The sequence below is a fragment of the Hyalella azteca genome, unplaced genomic scaffold (assembly GCF_000764305.2).
Source record: "Hyalella azteca isolate HAZT.00-mixed unplaced genomic scaffold, Hazt_2.0.2 contig13225, whole genome shotgun sequence".
Classification (NCBI taxonomy): Eukaryota; Metazoa; Arthropoda; class Malacostraca; order Amphipoda; family Hyalellidae; genus Hyalella; species Hyalella azteca.
Window position 1 is genome coordinate 271,281 of NW_025943154.1, and position 23,914 is coordinate 295,194.

The window sequence follows — 23,914 nt, forward strand, 5'->3', positions numbered from 1 at the left end:
ATTGTAAATGCCTTCACTGTAAAAAAACTTGCACACATACAAATGAAATGTACGGGTTTCGATTTTACGACACCAATCGCGAGCCGTATACATTCTTGTTCTTAAAAAAGATGTCTATGCTCTTTGCATTTATTATATAAGATAGATCAGATATTGGACGGAACTCGTACAGACATGACGATTTTTCATTACAATTTTTTCATTTATTCATAGTAAGAAAGATGTGGTGTTATACTCATATGCGGATAAATTACGTCGCTACTTTTTTCATCATAAACTTATATTTGATCGTTCTAATATATACGAGCGTTCAGACTGTAGGCTAATTCTTGGAGAGAAATAACATACCATGAACAAACAGTGCGGTACAATGAAATTCTGCTATTGATGAAAATAAATCGGACAGACGACTACCGTCGAATTCATGGCAAAAATTTATAACCGTTTAAAGTTCATTGACCAATTCGACCAATGACACTTTCCCGCCAAAAAAGACAGCGCACGAGCAAAGACGTCACGGATTTGATTAAATGCGTGGCAAATGTTTGCCGCCGCGTGCGATCAAGAGTTGACGTAAAAAATAGTAATTTTCATGATATGGAAATGAAATGAAAAATTATCTTCTATGAATTTTCGTAATTTAATTTCTTTTATTTATTACGTTATTCTTCTTATTATTCTTCTTATTACGTTATTCTTCTGTCTTATACCCGTGAGCGATTGAAATTACCTGCAATTTAATCCAGAATAATTTTCCGCCACGCACAATTGACGGAATACTGAAGATAAAAAGTATAAATTTATGAATTAAAAAATGTCCATATAATTTGTTTATCTTAAAAGGAGTCAATATTTATGATTCTATCTACTTACTACGAACAGCAAAGGACAACCAAAATGAGTAAGATCGACTATACTTGTAAAATGTTATCTGATGGTACGTGTTTTCCTAAATTCCTTAAAACCTAGTATAATATTATATTTTATTTGTTTTTTTTGTAATATTATTTAACGGGTTTATTTGTTTATACTGAATTTAAATACATATTTTGAGCACTTTCGGAAAATGAATCTACGTATGATGGATGACTTAGGCCGGAAAGAAATTGTGTGCTTGGCAACTACAGGAGGTCGGCACTCGTAATCTATACCTGCTTTCTTGTTTTTGCAACGGTGACGTATGAGAAGACTCTCGTACGTCACCGAGAGAAGACTCTCTACGAGAATACTCTGTTGTTCGACGCTCGACCAGGAATGAATAACTAAACTTAAAGACTATACTAGTAATTCTTAGATGCAGAATAATTTTTGAGGGCAACCGAAACTTTATCATCATTATCAAATCCCAGACTTTCTCTTAGTAAACTCTTGAGTTCTGTTGTGATGCTGCTACGGCTGCTGGTGAACATCGCTTGCCTAGAACACTGGTGCACCGTGTTGCTAGTTGAAGTCATTTTCAGTTAACGATTTTTCCTCTTTTTATCAACAATTTATATTTTCACAACCATTATGCGTAAATTTATTCTATATGTCAAACTTTTCACAAATGTTGCATTGCAATATATATAGCGCAAGTATATGCATAATCTATCTTACATCTGTTGATGTGCAGCGTGATCGAACGAGCATACAACTTACAAGTTCAACAGTGAAATAAAATACTTTTCCTTGTCTAATAATAGTTCATTGCTTCTTTTAAATTAGTTAAAGACTAGAAATACATCAATTTTATTCATTATTTGTTTATTTATCCATTCTGCAGCCTGCAAATTGAATTTCCGACAGATTGTCATATTTCCAATAATACATATATGTAAAATATAACATGCGGCGAATAAGAAATTATGTAGCGACGATTCAGACTGTGAGAAAATCAAATTATTAAGAACATTAAACTAACTGCTTTCAATTATTAACTAGGCATTTGTTTAAAAAATGTCTTGAACCAAAATCGATTTTACTCCGTGCCCTCTCAACGCAAAATTAATATGTAACCGAACAGCTCATAGTCTTGCCCTCTCATGAACATTGCTGCAGCTTGAAAATCATTGACGAAATTATATATTAACGAGATCCGGGAACAGGATTCCAGATAACGGGATCATGATAACAAGATTCTTAAATCTCAGGGATTATTTTTTTTTCAAACAACAGGTGCTTATAGGTAGTATTATAGTTAGACCATCCAGCATAATGTATAGTCAGATCGAACACGTAATGCCTAGCTTTCAAAACTCGCTACGTGAACGTAAGTACCTATAGCTCTATTTTCTTGCCTCTGATTGATGGATTTGGCTTGAAAGGCCGTCAATGATTGGCTGATGAACTTACGAACTCTTAACTTTTTTTGAAAGTATAGGCCCAGGCAACAAGTCCAGCAGCTATCTCAATCAATCGTCAGTTATGGAAAGATCGGGTTCCAAAGGCCGGATCCTTTATGGAGTCAAGTCACGAAAAGTACAAGGTTCGGCAACAGGCCATGGGCTTATTTCTTCAGTGCCGACAATTCTATTCTAATATTAGTATTGTTATTTTGTATCAATTTTCATTAGTTGTGCGTAAGCTGGTTGTGATGTAGCTTTAATTAGTAACAATTAATTTTGATTGGCAACGTTTTACATGTGATACAATTGACTGACCATAAAAAAGAACTGAATAAGCGCCAGATGCATTTTATTGACATTATGCATCTTGCTTAGACTCGAACTTGCCCCCCAGATTGTGCGGAATCTTCAACTAATGTTTTGTTAATATTGTTATTTGATAGAAACTGAATGAATAATAAAAGAAACTTCCAACACCGCGACGAGTCAACTGCCTTATATGAGTGCGAGGTTTGCTGCGAAGAGTACGACTCGGGCAACCACAGGCCGCTTTGCCTGACATACGGCCCCACGTTTTGCCTGGCCTGAATTTCAAATTTACCAAAAGTTTTTAGATCAGAAACTGCCCTAAATGTATAAATGTAAGAAAAAACACTTCAATACAATAAATATATGTTAGTTATTTATGCATTTAGCATGCATCAAGTAGTCTGGCTGAGATGACGTGCCCCCTACACCACATGGCGCTGGATTACATGGAGACGAAGCTGCCAATATAAGAAGCAGGGTACGGACTAAGATTTGCGAAAAACTGGAGGCAATTAACGATATATTGAGTTAGATTGCTTGCCTGCAAACTGGAAGGATTGCAGGATGGAAGGATTTGCTGCATGCCCAGATTTGACTACAGAACAAGACCTCAAGGCCTTGGATGATTCAGTCACCAATGTGAATGAGAGCAAGAGACCCAAGTCCGAGGAAATTCTCCATCGTCTTAAATTGAAACCTCCGGGATTTACCAAGCCACTTGAATTGAAAGCGAAATTCGATGCAGCAGGCAACAAATACATAGTGTATAAGTAAGTATAACATAGTTTTATATACAAATAGTGTAAGTATAACATGGTGTTATATACAAATAGTATATAAATTGTCGAGGTAACTTCCGCGGTCCTCGTCATATAAATGTTCGTAGTGTGTGCACGGGTTTTACGGGATATAAAAAAGGCGAAAGGTTTTATTGGTGAAGCGCATTTGCTGACTGATTGCAATTAGGAATTTCAGTTGTGTTATTTATCGTTTCAACACCCAAGAATGCGGTAAATAAAGTGATTATCGTGAATTTTTAGTTAACAATATTTTTGAGGTTATAGATGTAATCGCCCCGTGCTAATCTCAAGAATTGAAATATAGGCTTTCAAAATACCAGTTACGGCTCTGACAACAAAATTCATGCTCTTTAAATTTTTTATAATTAGGAAGGTGTAATATCTCTTAATTAGATGCCAATTACTTAGTGATATTAGAATATGTTAAAATCTTACAATTTTTTCCAATTACGTGAATAAGAGTTTACACAATACCGATTAATGTCGGCGTAATGAAATTTTTTTTCTATCAATTCTTCAACTGTGTCCTGCTCCTATAGGTAATATTCCCAGCTTCGAAAAATTTTCATAATTAAATATACTTTATTATGTGTCGTATTAGCCTGTAATGGCCCACGACATTTTTTTGCAAGGTTCTATGCCCGTCCGCTCAAGGGCCCCAGAAATTTGGCACTGAAATGGTAAGGAAATTACTTCTTTCTTATTAATGTAAATCAAGGCCACAATAATTTAATATAAGTCCTTACTTTTTTACCATTACCTTTTCGCCCTCTAATTTTGAGAATATTGATGTGGCATGAGCAGTTACTTAAAGGAAGGCTCACATCATTTCCATCCACAGCCCTTTTATAGCAGACGGCAGACTATAACGTTTCTCTGTAAGGGCGAGCTCATGTAAAAAATTCTTCCAGAATTAACTTAGGCCAAATTTCCCTCCTGCCTCTCAATCCTGATTTCCATCCCAGGAAGTGATTTCCACCTCTCAATCCTGATTACCTTATCAGGAAATGATGGCCATGCAGGGGAAATCGACGCAAGTTCAAGCTTCCCAGGATCCACTGAAGCCTGGGTTATTATCGCCCAACAACGCGGGCTTCACCGTTGAACGTCAAACTCTTACGTCATCATTAAAATTCCCGTCGCAAAGGTCATCATTCTTCAAAGGTCATGATATTATTTTATAAAATATTTTTTGAAGATCTTGCTTATGAAGGAAAATCCTGCTTACGATCCTCCATTGACCTGCTTGTGATGTAAGTTCAGGAGTTTACCTACATTAAATAAATAAATTACAAATCCGAGAAGTGATGAATGTTAAGTAAATCCTGTCACTGTCACTTTAATCCTATTTTCATCTCATTCAAATAAACAAAAAGGCAGTTATTCCATTATCCTATAGATATTTACTTTAATAAACGCAGGGACAAACAAGTTGGAATTTATATCCTAACTTCCGGCAAGCGGATCATTAAAAAATCAATTAACTTTGTGTATAGAATTATTCAAGCACAGTGGGAATTGAAGGAACGCCCATATGAACGTGCTGTTATTTGTATTAAACTATAACACGCTTTAAATGCATCACCGAAATGGAGTGAAGAATTAGGATGAGCTGATGTAAGACTATGAGAAGAAATAACATTCGCTGATATAAAAGAAAGATTGGGATAAACTTATATCAGAGTAATGAGTCGACCAGAAGGAAATGCTAATTCTTATACAAATTGAGACTGATGAAGAGGGGATAGTTGAAAGGTAGAACGAAATTAATGCAGATCTTTCAGAAACGCGTCATAATTTGAGATTAGAAACAATGTGAATGTTCATCAACTTCTCAATGGAATTTATTAAAAGTGTCGGCGCTGTTGAAATAGACTTGATGAAACAGCCCAAGGTCTGTTGTCGATTTTGGTTCTTTTAGTGACTTGATTCACAGGATATAAAAAAATTAGATCAGTACTCTGCAGTGAGTGACAGAGAGCGCATTTTCTAGTGCGTGAAGTCACGGACGGACGGACGGACATGACGAGCACAATAGCGCCCTTTTTCCATAAATGAGAAAATGAGCTAAAAAGGCCTTCAATTTGACAATCCGTGAGGTGCTGGGCATTACAAGATTGAACATATGATCCCACATAGCTATGTCTATTCGCTCTTGAATGCATTCATTAGTAATATACCTTAGCCTTTGGTAATTAGGATGATTTACACAAATATAACACAAGTATTCTCTACATAATTTATAAAGTCCTGTTGAATAAATAATTCGCAGTAAAACCAATCATAATATTTCATAGCGATATGAAATCTTTGCGTAATTTGCAACAAAACAGTACCTCATATGATAGTAAACAGACGTGAGTGACAGATTCGGTTTGATCGTGATCACAGAAGGGAACTTTTTGAGTTTTTGTAGCAACATCAATTAACATGAGTCTATGTATGATCAATAACTTTAATGTGCTACCTGGCACCTGTGAGGCTGCGCCTGCCCATGAGTTCATGGAGTGGAGGCATTGATGGTTATGACTTATGATTGTCCAAGTCCACTTCTGGGTGGCTTGGTTATTGTTTATCTTTGATTAAGACCTGAAGGTTTGGGATCTTCTATTGTTGGCTATAACAGGAGTAAAAGTCTAGTTAATATAGAACAGTTTACTCGCTATATGTAAACATACAGTAGGCACTATGCGGATACATCTATGAGAGGGAATTGGCCTGCTCAAAACAGAGCCCTCCTTCAAAATTTATCCAGTGCATTTTGAAGGCTTGCCACGGCCCACAGGCTGGTCGTATCTTGCCTACAAAAGTCTGTGGTTGTGTCCTGCACCATCCAGGCTCCAGCTATTAATTTTTTTAAAATTGACAATAGGTTTGCTTTCACATTATGTACTTCACACTTTTATATTTATAAAAATAGTTTTCATTTCTTCAGTTTTAATTTAGTTGTTCTATTGATTATTCTTACATTAGGATTTAACTATTGATATAGCTGGTTTCCAAAATGTTTTCAATTAAAGTTTTATGACTTCACTTGACATTTTGTTTGCTTTTTAATACTTTGTCCATTTGATTTTAAATTCATGCTTCTACAGTTCTACTTTATTCAAACTAGAAAGATATTTGGTAGAATTTTGACAGATTTTGGCTGAAGAAGAAACAAATTGAACAAAAACTGCCTGATAAATGATTCTCATTGAAATTTTTGTTTTCAACAGATATATGCTGACAAACTTCCAAAATGATTGAATTAAGATGAAGTTTGATCAGCATAAATATCCAGTGGGGACTGCAGGGACAAATTATAATTTTATTGAAGATGCAGAAGCAAGAAAACAATCTATCAGTCATCTGGTTGTGTCCACATGCTCTCTCATGTGCACCATGTTAAGAACTTCAAAAATTCTTTGGTTTATTCTATGCTTATTGTTAATTATTCCATGGTTTCTTCACTACTCTATATCCAAAGTAAGTACAGAAAAAAGTTTGACATATGCAGAATTTTTTTTCTAGACCTAAGAGACCATATTTACCATCTGTTCAAAGTTTATAATTGGCTGAAAAGTGAAAACACATAAACTTCAGGAAATAATGTTCTTATAGGTTTATGAAAACTAACCAATTAGTATGCAAGTGATAATTTCATGTCTATGGAGCAGCATAGCAAGTTCTGAAGTTGACATGCTACATATTTATGTCTACAGAGCAGCATAGCTAGTTATTAAGTTGACAGGTCACATATTTATGTCTACAGAGCAGCATAGCTAGTTATTAAGTTGACATGCCACACCTATGTCTACAGCGCAGCACAGCAAGTTATTAAGTTGACATGCCACACCTATGTCTACAGAGCAGCATAGCAAGTTGTGAAGATGACATGTCACATTTGTATGTCAACAATGCAGCATAGCAAGTTATTAAGTTGACATGCCACACCTATGTCTACAAAGCAGCATAGCAAGTTATTAAGTTGACATGCCACATATTTATGTCTACAGAGCAGCATAGCAAGTTATTAAGTTGACGTGTCATATTTATGTCTACAGCGCAGCATAGCAAGTTATTAAGTTGACATGCCACACCTATGTCTACAAAGCAGCATAGCAAGTTATTAAGTTGACATGCCACATATTTATGTCTACAGAGCAGCATAGCAAGTTATTAAGTTGACGTGTCATATTTATGTCTACAGCGCAGCACAGCAAGTTATTAAGTTGACATGCCACATATTTATGTCTACAGTGCAGCATAGCTAGTTATTGAGTTGACGTGTCACATATTTGTGCCTACAGAGCAGCATAGCTAGTTATTAAATTGACATGCCACATTTATGTCTACAGAGCAGCATAGCTAGTTATTAAGTTGACATGCCACATATTTATGTCTACAGAGCAGCATAGCTAGTTATTAAGTTGACATGCCACATATTTATGTCTACAGAGCAGCATAGCTAGTTATTAAGTTGACATGCCACATATTTATGTCTACAGAGCAGCATAGCTAGTTATTAAGTTGACATGCCACATATTTATGTCTACAGAGCAGCATAGCTAGTTATTAAGTTGACCTGCCACATATTTATGTCTACAGTGCAGCATAGCTAGTTATTGAGTTGATGTGTCACATATTTGTGCCTACAGAGCAGCATAGCTAGTTATTAAGTTGACATGTCATATTTATGTCTGCAGAGCAGCATATTGAGTAATGAAGTTAATGTGCCACATATTTATGTCTACAGAGCAGCGTGGTTAGCAATGAAGTTGACACCTCATCCAGTGGTGAAGATCACCTAACCATCTCACTTGCTCAGCTCAGTGGCATGCACTGTACTTCCCTCAAAGACAGAGTGGAGGAGTTGCTCAGAATTAAAGGTTAGTTTCATCTGATCTTATACATTCATTGTAATTTGTTTTTAATTATTTTAAAATACTGCTCTGGGATATTTTCTAAGTTTCAGAAAGGCCTGAAAATTGAGCTGACTCAAAGTAATATAATTAATTTGAATATTTGGCTATTAAATACTGTTATACTCACTCAGGCCTTTCTCTAGTAAACCTGAAAAATCTCAATGTTATGCTTAATTCTAAAGATCATAGTTACTTATAAATTCTGGGAATCAAACTTTCAAAAAAATTTTTTAATGTTATTTCCATAGTCAAAATTTTTAGCATTGATAATTTAAAATGAACAATAATAAATTTTAACTTGTTTGATGCAGATTCTCTCACACAATTTAATGTTGACAGCGAGCGTGCTGGTGGAGCTGCGGGAACTGGAGCAGCAGCGAGGTCAGGTGCAGGATGCCGTGTCACGAGCCAACTCTCGCTTGGCTGCGCTGAGACAAGAGGAAGTCCGCATGAACACTGAGCTAGACCGGCTCAAGAGCAGTGTTGACCAGGTAATACTGAGCATTACTGGCAGTGTAGACCAGGTAATACTGAGCATGACTGGCAGTAGGGCAGTGTTGACCAGGTAATACTGAGCATGACTGGCAGTAGGGCAGTGTTGACCAGGTAATACTGAGCATGACTGGCAGTAGGGCAGTGTTGACCAGGTAATACTGAGCATGACTGGCAGTAGGGCAGTGTTGACCAGGTAATACTGAGCATGACTGGCAGTGATGATTAGATAATACTGAGTATGAATGGCCGTGTTGGACCAAGTAGGTGACTGAATTAACAAAGCTACTAATTACAAAGTCACTTCATTTATATATATTTAGAACTTGAACTTTAAGTGATTAATTGGGTGAACAATAATGCTTGGTATCATATAATTAAAAATGCTTCAGATATGATCAATAATATATACAATTATTAAATCATTATCGTTATTTCCTGAATATTTTTCATAAATAGCTGGAAAAATATGAGTAACCAAGGTCAGTAGGTAGCAAAATTCAATATTTATAATATTTGCCATTGTTTTTCAGGCCTTGATTGCCCAGAAGGAATTATTTGAGAAGAACATGCCAGACATCGCAGCTCCTCGCCGCATAACTGCCACGCATGAGGACAATATCGTCCTGCCGCCTCTCAGTCCGTCCCAAGTGTGTTATTTTAATTAATGTTTTAATATATGTATCGACATATACATTAGTTGATGTTGAAAGACCTGAAATATTACTGTGAATTGTACGTTCTTATTTGCACAGTGTTTGAGTAACGTCTGATATTTGTTTTCTCTAAATTAATCCATATAAATCATTCTAATCAAAATAAATCAGCCTAATCCAAATAAATAACTTATAAATTCTTAAATTTTTTCTTCATGTAATAAAGTTTGGATTAGTGCTTGTTATCTGACTTCTGATATCATCATAGTAGTTTCATTAATTTTAACCTATCATACAATGCTACAATATTTTCTCTATAATTTCAGGTTTCTGAGTGCCGCATGTACAATTGCTTCGACCACTCACGCTGTTCTCTGCTGTCCGGGTTCCCAGTGTATGTCTATGACTCAGAAAAATACCAAATCTCGCCAATGCCTCTAGAAACTTTCGTGAAGACTACCCTGCGCCAGGCCCTTAGCTACAATCCCCACATCACCCAGAAACCTGAGGAGGCTTGTGTCTTCGTGGCCATTGTGGGTGAGATGGCCACGAATGGGGCGAGCGTTGACAAGCAGTTACTGGAGAACAACCTGCATAGCTTGCCCTACTGGAATGGTGACGGCAGGAACCATGTCTTGCTTAACTTGCCACGGACACTTTATGCTAATGAGTGAGTTATTTGTCTAACTTGCCACGGACACTTTATGCTAATGAGTGGGTCATTTGTCTAACTTGCCACGGACACTTTATGCTAATGAGTGAGTTATTTGTGTAACTTGCCACGGACAATTTATGCTAACGAGTCAGGTATTTGCCATACTTGCCTATTTGTGTAACTTGCCACGGACAATTTATGCTAACGAGTCAGGTATTTGCCATACTTGCCACGGACACTTTATGCTAATGAGTGAGTTATTTGTCTTACTTGCCATGGCCACTTATGCTAACGAGTGAGTTATTTTGAGTTATTTGTCTAACTTGCCACGGACACTTTATGCTAACGAGTGAGTTATTTGTCTAACTTGCCATGGACACTTTATGCTAACGAGTGAGTTATTTGCCTGACATTTTCCTTTTACATTTTAATCCTAAATAGGTCACTTTGACAGCGAGGAGTTAGAGAGCTTAGCGTGGGTTCCATCACAGAATGACACTAGTGACTTTGATTGTATATTAGTCTATTTATATTCACCATCAAATGAAGCTATGATGCTGCACTTGGCAGTGTCTCTGATCATCCATAAAAAATCACCTACTGGATTGATCTAATGTTCGTATCTATGAAATTGTAATTTCAATTATTTGGCTGTTCCACGCAAGGGTGCGACCGATTAAATGTTGACTGGTTTTGTGAATTGCGTCTGTTTGATTTTAGTCTCCTTGCAAGCAGTTTTCATTTTAACTTCTTGTTTGAATCAAACCTAGAAAAGCCAAGCAATGCCGCAAGCGTGTTGTGAGACCTCTTACTAATGCTTTTTTTTCTTTCTGGTCGATTGAAAACACTGATATTAAAATATTTTGAAAAGTATGAAAACTCGAGAAGTCTTGTTTCAATAATGACAGAATAAGGCAGGTATATATAATATATATAATATACAGTAATGTATATATAATATGTAATGAAAAGTATAAATCTATCCACCGCTCAGTACATATATCGGTATTTCATATTTTTATAAGGGAATTATTGTTACTAAATACGTGTTTTCTGCAGTGAGCTGCGTGACGTGAACACGGGCCGTGCAATAATCGTACAGTCGCACGTACGTCGCGCCGACCACAGGCCAGGCTTTGACGTGATCTCCTCCCCTCTTCTGGGCCTCCCTGGCGGCGACCTGTGGAGGAACCTCCCATCCCTCGTCCCTGCCAAGCGACATTACCTTCTCACCTTCCAGGTGCCATTACCTTCCGGTGCCATCACCTCCCATACCTTCTCACCTTCCAGGTGCCATCACCTCCCATTACCTTCCAGGAGCCATCACCTCCCATTACCTTCTCACCATCACCTCCCATTACCTCCTCATCTTCCAGGTGCCATCACCTCTCATTACCTTCCAGGTGCCATCACATCCCATTACCTCCTTACCTTCCAGGTGCCATTACCTTCCATTACCTCCTCACCTTCCAGGTGCCATCACCTCCCATTACCTCCTCACCTTCCAGGTGCTCATTACCTTCCAGGTGCCATCACATCCCATTACCTCCTTACCTTCCAGGTGCCATTACCTTCCATTACCTCCTCACCTTCCAGGTGCCATCACCTCCCATTACCTTCTCACCTTCCAGGTGCCATTACCTTCCAGGTGCCATGACCTCCCATTACCTTCTCACCTTCCAGGTGCCATTACCTTCCAGGTGCCATCACCTCCCATTACCTCCTCATTTAATCACCCACTCAATAGTTGATGAAAGCTTGTGTTGTAGTTCGGTTATAATCGTTAGCTTACCGGTTGCCAAACTATTATTGGCCACCTTATCCGAGTGAGTATTGATAAATGTTTGTTCAAATACCAATAATACCCAAAGCTCTCTGCATCACTATAAAAAGTAATAGATTATTGCTCAATATTAGTCATGAAATCGGTTTATTCATCGCACAAGCGATCCTCTAATCACTTTAAATTAATTTTAATTAATTAACAGGCTTAGCATTGATTAGCAGTATTTTCATAATTAATTAGCAGCATTTTCATGGCTCATGTTGATTTATTTCTTTTAATACAGCAAATTTTACTAATTCACTTGTTTGTTGCCAGGGAGAACTTCCCGCCCTCCGGCCGTACCTGAGCGCCGCTGGTGCCGCCGCTGCGTCCCACAGACTGGACAAGCGTAGCGCCCCTGATGCATTAAGTGTCAACTTTGACATAAACAACGTCAACAACGACGCCAATAACATCAACAATAAAAAGCTCACGCCGCTGTCTAACTTGACGAGCGGATTTGTGCTGCGTAGCGGTCTCAAAGACCCGGACCTGGTAGCGGAGGTGGGTGTGGTTGAGGCCTTAAGTCACCTCTACCACACCACCACCAGCGACGCGTTCCTCCTGCAGTTCTCGTGCCAGGGCGCTGGTGGTGCGGGGAGTGAAGACGACTGGCAGCTCTGTGGGGGCGAGGAACATAGGACTGAGGTCAGTTTATTCAATTAAAGTTTATTACTGCAACTTGTGATGTTCGAGATTCAGCATATTTGTTTTTTTTTCGGGTTTGTGTCATTGGAGTTTTCATATTTAGAAATAATATAGAGTGATAAGGTACTTCAGTTGATTTTTTATATTTAAAAGAGAATTTCCTACAAATTATCTTCTTTTTTTCGGGTTTGTGTCGATGGAGTTTTCATCTTTAGAAATAATATGGAGTGCCCGGAGTGGTCAGGTACTTCAGTTGATTTTTTATATTTACAAGAGAATTTCTTACAAATTATCTATTTGTTTTTAATCTACGTATCTCCATCAATATATCCACTGAGGTAATTAATAGACTTCGTTGATGCTTGTTGCAGCTCAGGTCTACTTCCTTATGGCATACGATGTAAAGACGTTTCTTATGTCTCGCAAGTTCCTGACTAATTGAACATATTCCAAAATTATCATTACGTTAAGTGTTACTCTGTGCAGTGCTCTTCAGCCAAATCGATCCATCATCATCGATGTATGGACGTTGAATTTTTCTTATATAAATTAAGTAAAGAAAATGCAAGAAAAGAGAAAGAGCAAGACAAAAATTTCAAGAGAGAATTCTCTCTTGAATTTTTTTTTCTTGCTCTCTCTCTTTTCTTTAATTTTTCTTACTGAATTTACTGACGATAACCTTTTTTATGAGACTTTTAGAAACGAATAGCACTTACGACGTTTATTACATCCTTATAAAAATGTTAAATACTAATGAGCATTTTATAATGCTACTTGTATGCCACTATCATGTTGGTGGATGAACATTCATAATGAACAGTACAAGTGATTGTGTTGAATTAAGCTTGAGTGTGTGAGTTTAATTAATGGAGTGTTGAATTAAGTTAAAGTTGGTGAGTTTAATGGAGTGTTGAATCAAGTTTGAGTTTGGGAGTTTACTGGAGTGTTGAATCAAGTTTGAGTTGATAAGTTTAATGGTGTGTTGAAACAAGTTTGAGTTGATAAGTTTAATGGAGTGTTGAATCAAGTTAGAGTGAATGAGTGGTAAAGAGTTTTGAATCAATTAGAGTTAATGAGTTATAATGAGTGTTGAATTAGTTAGATTGAATGAGTTCAATGGAGTGTTGAATCAAGTTTAGGTTGATATTTGAAATGAAATATTAACGCCCACAGTTGCTGCGATCGTCGACGTTCAGCCTGGTGCTGACCCCACCGTCGCGGTCGCTGGTGTCGAGCGTGGGCGTGGTGGCGCGCGTGTTCGAGGCGCTCAAGCAGGGCGCCGTGCCCGTCATACTTGGCGGCGATGCCATCGAACTGCCGCTCGCTGAAGTGCTCGACTGGAACGCTATTGCTGTCATTCTTCCCAAGGTACGGCGGGTCTTTATCTAAAAAGGTTGCAAATGTCACTCCATTTCGTTAGTTGATACCAATAGTGTGAATGACACCAATAGTGTGAATGACACCAATAGAATAGAGTGAATGACACTAATAGTGAACGCTATTGCTGTCATTCTTCCCAAGGTGCGGTGGCTCTTTCTCTAAAAAATATAACTCAATACTCGCTGGAACGCTATTGCTGTCATTCTTCCTAAGGTGCAGCGGGTCTTCCTCTAAAAAAGGTCTTTGGTCACCGCAAATGTCACTCCTATTCGTTAGTTGACACCAATAGTGTGAATGATACCAATAGAATAGAGTGAATGACACTAATAGTGAACGCTATTGCTGTCATTCTTCCCAAGGTACGGCGAGTCTTTATGCAAAACATATAACTCAGTACTCACTGCAGTGAGTGACAGAGAGCGCATTTTCTCGTCGACGAAAACGTGAAGTCGTGGACGGACAGACAGACGGACATGGCGAGCACAATAGTGCATTTTTTCCATAAATGAGAAAATGCGCTAAAAAGTCTTTGGTCACCGCAAAGGTCACTCCTATTCGTGTCAAACCATGTGCTTTTGAAATTAATATTAAAAGTGTCAAAGAAATCGTGCCACAAAGTTTTCGTGTCTCGTTGTTTTGTTTGAGGTTTCGATATCGGGAAGGATGCTTTCCTGCCAGTAGTGCAAAGCAGTTATAATGTTAATTTCTACGCTCCAGTGTTAGGAATAGGCCCAGTGGAGTGTTAGGTCATATGTTGCTGATAGTTTCGCAGTATTTTGGGAAAATTTTTTGGATATTCATTTCAAACGATGAAGAAAATTACTTTTTCATCCTCCAACACGCCTTGAAAATTTGAACAGTTAATTTTTATAGTCAGCTGAAAGTAATTCTCTTGAGTCGTCCCAAAGCTAAAAGTATATTCTATTTCAGTTTTATCGCTCATTTGAAGTCTTGAAGTTGAAGGAGTTAGAGAAATTTTCCAGTATATTTCCCGTATCAGTTCCTATGCTTATAAATCCGTTGTCTGATGCTACCTGCATGATGTATCCACGCTTGTAAATCCATGGACCTACATTGATGTGTCATGCTTGTACACACGTACACCTACATTGATGTGTCATGCTTGTACACACGTACACCTACATTGATGTGTCATGCTTGTACACACGTACACCTACATTGATGTGTCATGCTTGTACACACGTACACCTACATTGATGTGTCATGCTTGTACACACGTACACCTACATTGATGTGTCATGCTTGTACACACGTACACCTACATTGATGTGTCATGCTTGTACACACGTACACCTACATTGATGTGTCATGCTTGTACACACGTACACCTACATTGATGTGTCATGCTNTGTGTCCATGCTTGTACAATACATACTACGTACCCCTGCATTGATGTGTCCATGCTTGTACAATACATACTACGTACACCTACATTGATGTGCCCTTATGACGCGCTTGCAGAGCCGCGTGTCGGAGCTGCACTTCTTGCTGCGCTCGTTGAGTGACGCGGACGTGCTGCTGCTGCGCCGCCAGGGGCGCGTCATCTGGGAGCGCTTCCTGGGCTCCTCTCAGGTGCTCATCGATGCTCTGCTGGGGGTCATCAGGACGCGACTCCTCATCCCGCCCCTGGCCGCCCCTCATGAACCTTCCCCCAGCGTCTTCGATGACAATTTTGAGGTTGGTTGATGCGATATCAACACTCGCTTAATGATATGTTGTGGACCCAAGTACACGTAGCGGCCAAAGTACACGTAGCGGCCCAAGTACACGTAGCGGCCCAAGTACACGTAGTGGCCCAAGTACACGTAGTGGTCCAAGTACATGTAGCGGCCCAAGACGTAGCGGCCCAAGTACACGTAGCGTCCCAAGTACACGTAGCGGCCCAAGTACACGTAGCGGCCCAAGTACACATAGAGGCCTAGTACACTTTGAGGCCGATTTATCGTCTGTGTTTGAGAATTTCAGATTGAAACACCGTTTGTGATTGGCTGAGTGCTGACAGAATTAAGAACTCGTAACTATTTTCGATTGTACGTCCCTGATGCCAAATAATCACGCAATGTTTGAATGAGGAATATCGTCTCAGTGGTTTTGAATTTTCTAACTCGTCAGCAAGAATATCACATAGTGAGATCACCAATGATACCGGTAATTGTGATGAATTTTATTTCGCTGAATTTTATTTGTATAATTTGAAATTTAATAGAGCTTCTGTAAAAGGTCAGAAACATATTCTTGTTCAAATGTCATTCATGCTTTTGACTTTATACTTCATTTCTCGTTGAAGACATTAGATAGTCTACTTGATAAATTAGATAGTCTACTTGATAAATTAGATAGTCTAGTTGGTACACTAGATAGCCTCGTAACTTTGGATTACATCTAGTTACCGACTACTAAGCCAATCTTTTTAGCGCATTTTCTCATTTTTTGGAAAAAAATGCACTATTGTGCTCGCCATGTCCGTTCATCTGTCTGTCCGTCCGTGACTTCATGTTTTCGTCGACGACAAAATGTGCTCTCTATCACTCACTGCAGTGAGTACCTACTGAGTTATATTTTTTTGTACCTCTAGCCACTGAAGACGGACTCGATCATCCCGGAGCCTGACACGGATGAGAACCTTGGCCCCATGGAGCCCCCGTTCGCCTCGCTGAAGTACCAGCGCAACTTCTCCGTGTCGAGCATCGCACGTCATCACCAGTGGAACGTGTGGGCTGTGCCAGGCCAGCTCCTTCCCAACCTCCCCCACGACCCCATCCTACCTTCTGAGGCTAAATTCGCCGGATCTCAAGTAAGGTTAACTTATTTCCAAAGTACGGGTGAATATCATGATTGCTTCCAAGATAAAACAATCAAGATTATCAAGATTGTTTTCCTCTGAATCTTATGCTAGAGATTTTTCGAGGTGTTAGATATGATTAAACAGCGTAGCTTTGTGTTTAATCTAATAATGAGTTTAATCAACCAAATTTAACGTTCATTTGCAAGGTATGAGTGATTAGCAAGATTGCTTCCAACATAAAACAATCAAGATTATCAAGATTGTTTTCCTCTGAATCTTATGCTAGAGATTTTTCGAGGTGTTAGATATGATTAAACACCGTAGCTTTGTGTTTAATCATATAATGAGTTTAATTACCCAAATTTAACGTTAATTTCACTTTTTAAGCTCAGAGTAGATGATTTACAAGTGTGTAGAGCAGGAAATTCTACACAGAGTTCAGTATCAGAGTAGATGATTTACAAGTGTGTATAGCAAGAAATTCTTCACAGAGTTCAGTATCAGAGCAGATGATTTACAAGTTTGTAGAGCAGGAAATTATTCACAGAGTTCAATAATGAGATGTTTACAGATTGGGTTCCGGCCGATCGGTTCAGGTGCTGGAGGTGCCGGCAAGGAGTTCAGTGACAGCCTGGGCGGCAACTCCCCCAAGGAGCAGTTCACCATCGTCATGCTCACCTTCGAGAGAGAACAGGTGCTTTCTATGCTTACAAATTAATACGTGCCTGTATCGGATATATAAATTTTAGAAAGATAACCTTCGAGAGAGAACAGGTGCTTTTTCTGCATGTGAATTAATTCGTGCCTGGATCTGATCGTTAAATTTTTAGAAGATAACCTTCGAGAGAGAACAGGTGCTTTTTATGCATATAAATTAATACGTGCCTGTATCGGATATATAAATTTTTAGAAAGATAACCTTTTGCATATGAATTAATTCGTGCCTGTATCTGATCTTTAAATTTGTAGAAAGATAACCTTCGAGAGAGAAGAGGTGCTTTTTATGCTTACAAATTAATTCGTGCCTGTATCTGATCTTCAAATTTTTAGAAAGATAACCATTTTGCTTGAGGGGTTTTAAAGCAGGAGAAAGAATTTTGTAGATTAGGACGCGTTGTGCATTAAATGTCGAGTTTTCGAAGCAAGATTGTAGCTTGAAGCTCAGTAGGTTAATGCAAAGTTTTGTGTTTTTTTTCAGTTTTTGGGTTTATAGCGAGCAATAGTGTATCAAGTATAACAAGAATAACTTAGATTTGCTGTGTGTGGTGCAGGTGCTGGTGAACCAGTTTCGTGCAGCAGAGACTCCGTTAGTTTGGCCCTGAGAGTTGATGTATGGTGCTGGCATGGCAAAGTTTTTTATTTTTCAGTTTTTTTTAGCGCATTTTCTCATTTATGGAGAAAAGGTTCTATTGTGCTCGTCATGTCTGTCCGTGACCACGTTTTCGTCGACGAGAAAATACGCTCTCTGTCACTCGCTACAGTGAGTACTGAGTTGAATTTTTTGCATGTATAACTAGCAATAATGTATCATGTATAACAAGAATAACTTAAATTTGATTTATGTTGCAGGTGCTGGTGAACTCCCTGGCGCGGCTGTACGGCCTGCCTTACCTCAACAAAGTCATCGTTGTCTGGAACTCTCCCCAACCTCCGCCGCTAGACCTCAGGTGGCCGGACATCAAAGTTCCCATCAAGGTGATCTTGCTCGTCGTTCTATGTTGCCGCTAGTTGTTTAAATAGTTATTTTCAAGAGTTCTAAAGGTCGACTTAGTCTGTTTAGAATCCGGAGTCAAAATCGGCACTAATAAGAAGATTAAAGCTATCAATAACTAATCATCGTAGTGAGAACTGCTACATTAGATAAAATTTGATATTTTGTCTGATATATTGTTTATTGATGGAAACGTTTCACAGTCCGAATTTTTTTTTGAAACGTTTCAAACGAATTTTTTTCTGTGCTCTGTCTTCTTCTGCAATCATCAACTAAAGCCCTTGGCGTGAACCGGGGCGTTCATGATAGTCATATACTACAATCTGAATGTTTGTATAGTTAACAATGATACTAAATTATAAAATCTTGTCAATAATTGAGTAGAACAACACGTTTCTAGTGAGTATTGTGTTGGCAGGTGATACGCGCCGAGCGGAACAGCTTGAACAACAGGTTCCTGCCGTACTCAGAGATCGAGACCGAGGCCATTCTCTCCGTCGACGATGACGCCCATCTCAGACACGATGAAATCGTGTTCGGCTTCAGGTGAGAGCTTTCAGTGTTCCCTAGTATTAATAATTTCATTCTGACATTTAGTTTTATGTGCGGTTATAGTTATAAAAAAATACTACTGGTGATAATTTTCAATGACCTTGGTTCCGATAATGTTTGGTGAAAATTTATTTTACTGTGGTTTGATAGTCGTCAATAAATTGACGGTAACGCCTACAATGAAACAATACCATGGTTCATGAGTTGATACACTCAATTTTCGATAAGGTACCAGTATGGCATATGTTCTAATTGGCCACATATATCTTATTAGTTTTAAAATTGTTCTTACATGAACTTTTGAACTTGTTTTGTAGTGTTGTGGCCGAGCCAAGCAATGAGATCAAACTCAAACTGAAATGAATCACGCACTTCAATTCCAAGCAAATGATGAATGCTGCTTTTACGCACAACACTAATCTTGATTAGAGTACGAAAATTGCTTAAATAGTTATAAGCTTTTTCTTAGGCATTCCATTCTGGTCTAAAGCAAATTGCACCATCAGTCGAGACCAAGAAATCAATCTAGCTGTGTGGTGCAGTGGTGAGAGACTCAGTCTCTCGCACCCAGCTCCCGGGTTTGAGTCCCACTGAGGACAAGTTCTACCGGGAAGCTCAGCTCATGGTCAACTCAGCCATTCATCCAACTCTGGTTGATAAATGAGTACCTGGCTTGTTCAGGGTGTTGTGTAATGCAACCAAATGGTTCTGGCGGGTCAGCGAGCCAGTGATGGTCGTGGAACTACCAGTGGTACCGAGTGCCCGGAAAAACTGACCTATCACGGTATCACCCCCCTCCCTAGTCGCCACTGCCAGGATGGGCTATTACAACAACAACCAAAAAATCAATGCATCAGCATTAATTGTTGTTAAATATATACTTGTTGTCCATGAAGAGTGTGGAGAGAAGAGCGCGACCGTGTGGTGGGCTTCCCCGGCCGCTTCCACGCCTGGGACCTCGCCCACAACAACTGGCTTTATAACAGCAACTACTCCTGCGAGCTGTCCATGGTGCTGACAGGTGAGCCGTGCTGAAGCATATAGGTCGCTGTTAAGCATATCAGGGCTCAGGAGCATATAGGTCACTGTTAAGCATATCAGGGCTCAGAAGCATATAGGTCACTGTTAAGCATATCAGGGCTCAGAAGCATATAGGTCACTGTTAAGCATATCAGGGCTCAGAAGCATATAGGTCACTGTTAAGTTCCACACACACGCTGAGCCATCGTGAGTTCACCAGCTTCATATCTCGCAAGGCTCGTTAAAACAGGCCGATTGTGAATAGACTGGAAATAACTTGTACATAGAACTCCTAACGGAGTTAAAAACTATTAAGTAAAATAGTCATAAGGTAGTACCAATGATGCATAGGATGGTATGATGGTTAGATGGAATTGAATTAACTAGTACCTTCATTTTTTTAAGATGATGCTTGAGTTATCAATAAAAGTTATCAATAAATTCTTCGATTTTTAATGTACTAACAAAAGAAACAATTCTGTACAAAACTATGATTGGTGTTGTTCTTTCAAAATGTAAAAAGCATTTTTTTCATTGTGTTATGTAAAAGGGAGAAAACTTACATAGCATTTCCGTGTTGCGGTGGTGTGCTCGACCGAGCCATTGTCTCTTGAAGTTCGCAATTGAAGAGACGAATTATTGACCTTTGGTTTGATGCGCAGGCGCGGCGTTCTTCCACAAGTCCTATTCGTTTCTGTACTCGCAAGTGATGCCTCAGGCTATCAGGGACAAAGTCGACGAGTTCATGAACTGCGAGGACATCGCTATGAACTTCCTTGTGTCTCACATGACACGTAAACCTCCCGTCAAGGTAATGCATCAAGTAGGATTACTCTAGTTGAGCGCGCTGTTTTATTCGTAAACTCTAATTTTGGGTCCATTCAGTTTTACTTTTGATTGACTAGGAGTTATTTATTTATCCGTGCGCCGAATGTATGTCATTTGCTACTTAATTTACTACAGTGCAAAAAATTCAATTTTGTCTTGTACTAGTAGTTGAAGGATTAACCCAAAGGAAGTTATTGTAGTTCTTGGTATAAAAATACGGCCTTGTCGCATAAATTTATTTTTCAACTCTATTTATTCCCTGTTTGTTTCAATATTTTTTACTTGATCTGAGTTATAGATAGAGGCTAGAGCTTATCAAACTATTCTTAGAAGTTTAAGAGTTACGACTATTCTTGTTTCTCGTCATTCCTTTCTCATCTAATGAGAAAATTCAAGCAGTCCAAGTTGCATTCGATGTATTTGGTTGAAACTAGCAACTCGCTCAGTTACGTTGATGTACGACTAAAATTAATATCACCCTAACCAAAGTTCTACCTCGACTGTCAGTTCTGAATTTCTCAATTTAGTTGTATACCGCTGCATCTTCTATTTATTATACAATATGAAGACTCACTGCCAGTTCGGATGCTCTAGTTGTCATGCGTCTGTAGAAAAAAGAAATACTTGTTTTTTTTTTCTACTGTTGTTATTAAGAAAAGAACTCGTATGCCTGTATTTTAGGTGACGTCGCGGTGGACGTTCAGATGCCCAGGGTGTCCCGTGTCCCTCAGTGAGGATGACTCGCACTTCACTGAGCGCCATCACTGCATCAACTTCTTCTCTCAGGTCTGTCGCAGATTACGACTCATCTCTGCTCAATTATGTAATAGCATTTATTGACTTCGTTGGTTGGCTTTGAATTGGTGACGCTCATGCTCTAAAAAATATAACTCCGTACTCACTGCAGTGAGTGACAGACGGACGGACATGGCGAGCACAATAGTGCATTTTTTCCATAAATGAGAAAAAGCTCTAAAAAGGCGCTCTAGCGTTTATCAAGGTCTTATAATGCATTAGTTGAATGTGAGAATGGCACGCCCATAGGTATTATTGTTGAGCGATTTGCCTAGAGCCTATAGTGTCTGACTGCAGGTAACTGGTGTGAGACAAACTTGTAGGTAATATTTCCAGCTCTTTCTTCCTGTCTCAGGCGGCTGACGTGCTGTGTCAGTGACCCTTTGTTTTCTTGTCCGTTTGGTCACATTTTCCCGTCATTTCTCCGGCAGTTCACCTATTACTTTTACGTCCCATTGAGATGCTAACTCTGCGTGTTTTTGCCAGTTTCCTCGCGAGGTTCCTTTGAAGCAATGAACACCTTTCCACTTTTTGTTGCTGAATAATTTCGGTGCAAGGATGCTAAAACACTAGTAAACTTTTTTTCTGCTATTCTATATGCCCTTTCTGAAAAATCATGTACATGATGTTTATTTAATTAGCAAAGTAACTGATAATGGATTTTCCCACAGGTATACGGCTACAACCCACTGCTCAACACCCAGTATAGGGTCGATTCGGTTCTCTTCAAGACAAGACTGCCACACGATAAACAAAAATGCTTCAAGTTTATTTAAAGCATTTTACCGAGTGTATTGCTAGAAAATTTATGTTTCTTTCGTCAAACATCTTTTATTGCCGCGTGTGCTTTGTACATAACCGCTCTGCTAATCCCAAGCCGAAGATTCTCATTAATGTTAGCTTGAATTTGACGTGGTGAGATAGTCACGTTTCAGCTGACTTGTGTTCTGGTTTCGTATATTTAAGCTCTCTACCTCCGAATAATTGAGTCTCATGCTCCTGAGTGATAGAAGTTTCATCATCCAGTAAATAATGGTTATTGTTATGCCTTCCGTGTTGTTTTGGACGTGTCGATCGTTTGCATTGTTCGTCCTTCGCATACTAACCCATTGATAATAGCTGTACCTAATATTGTCCATTGTGCAATCCTACTCAATGTTTTACTCTTTATTCTATTTAATTGATATCAAAATGTAACTGCGTAGCATTGTCAATGGGATCTAATCGAGGGATTATTTTCACGCTCCACTTGTCTTCTCTTTAAATGTGATGTAATGCGCTTCAAGATATTTTTTACGCTTCCTCGTCAGCTGAGTGGTGAGTGAAACTGTCGCAATATATTTATAGATAAACAGTCGCAATTTTATGAGTACCTATTCTTTTAAGTGCGCCGGTTGTGTTGATGTGTGGGTTAATTTTGCTGTTATTTTTATGTTAGTCTTACCTTCTCTTCACACCGTTTCATCAGAAAATCTCTTGTGCGATCTTTCTCGCAACCAGAATCACAATTTCGACAGATGTTGTATGGGGTGATCTAGGCTCGAATGTAAGCTTTCTTCATCAAAGAACAAAATATCCAAGCATTTAATAATATTATATTAATACACTTCTGTTTCGGGGTATACGGAATTCTGCAAGTCTTTTCGAACGTCGTAACTGTTGTAAGTTAAATCTTCTCTTGGGAATAATGTCCACAGTAATTAGTTTCCTTATAATTAGGCATTTCTAAAAAGCTTTAATCGTTTTATTTTAGCTAATAAGTGCTAATCAGATACAAATAAGTTCTTGCTACCTACAGCAAATGTTTTTATGCGAGTTTTTATCCAGAGAAGAAACCGTAACTAATAAGTCAAATTCAGTTCACAAAATAAATCAAAATTGATTAATGTTAATCCTATTTTCACGTGTGAGTTATTGTTAAGAACTGGAAGTTATTTACGCTGCTGTTCTACGTCAGCACATGTAACTCTGCCGCACGGCGGGAGGTCAAGTGCCATGTAGATATTAAGTCTGATGCATTCGTGAAGTCGGTGCCGTGATGTTGCCATCAGTGTGTTGGTAGATTTAATTATTTGAATCTAGAAATCATTAGAATACTAAGGACTAATAAATTATTTTGGGATATGTGTTGGACAACCTTGTTTACTTCATATTGCTAAATCTGGTATTATTCGCCAACTCAAATATTCGCCTATCATTCGTCAAC

General features: G+C 38.7%; 1 protein-coding gene across 1 annotated transcript; it reads left to right on the top strand.

The window, feature by feature from the left end:
* The first annotated feature begins 6,646 nt into the window (after positions 1 to 6,646).
* Positions 6,647 to 23,841, top strand: LOC108665016 (exostosin-3). Its single transcript, XM_018151727.2, has 17 exons — positions 6,647 to 6,901; positions 8,172 to 8,304; positions 8,680 to 8,831; positions 9,366 to 9,482; positions 9,815 to 10,158; positions 11,203 to 11,383; positions 12,245 to 12,616; positions 13,790 to 13,984; positions 15,479 to 15,694; positions 16,593 to 16,811; positions 17,374 to 17,496; positions 18,372 to 18,497; positions 18,932 to 19,059; positions 19,962 to 20,086; positions 20,748 to 20,896; positions 21,595 to 21,699; positions 22,380 to 23,841. The coding sequence occupies exons 1-17, from the start codon at positions 6,689 to 6,691 to the stop codon at positions 22,482 to 22,484; spliced, it is 3,003 nt and encodes a 1,000-aa protein (XP_018007216.1). The 5' UTR covers positions 6,647 to 6,688; the 3' UTR covers positions 22,485 to 23,841.
* Positions 23,842 to 23,914: the final 73 nt, after the last annotated feature.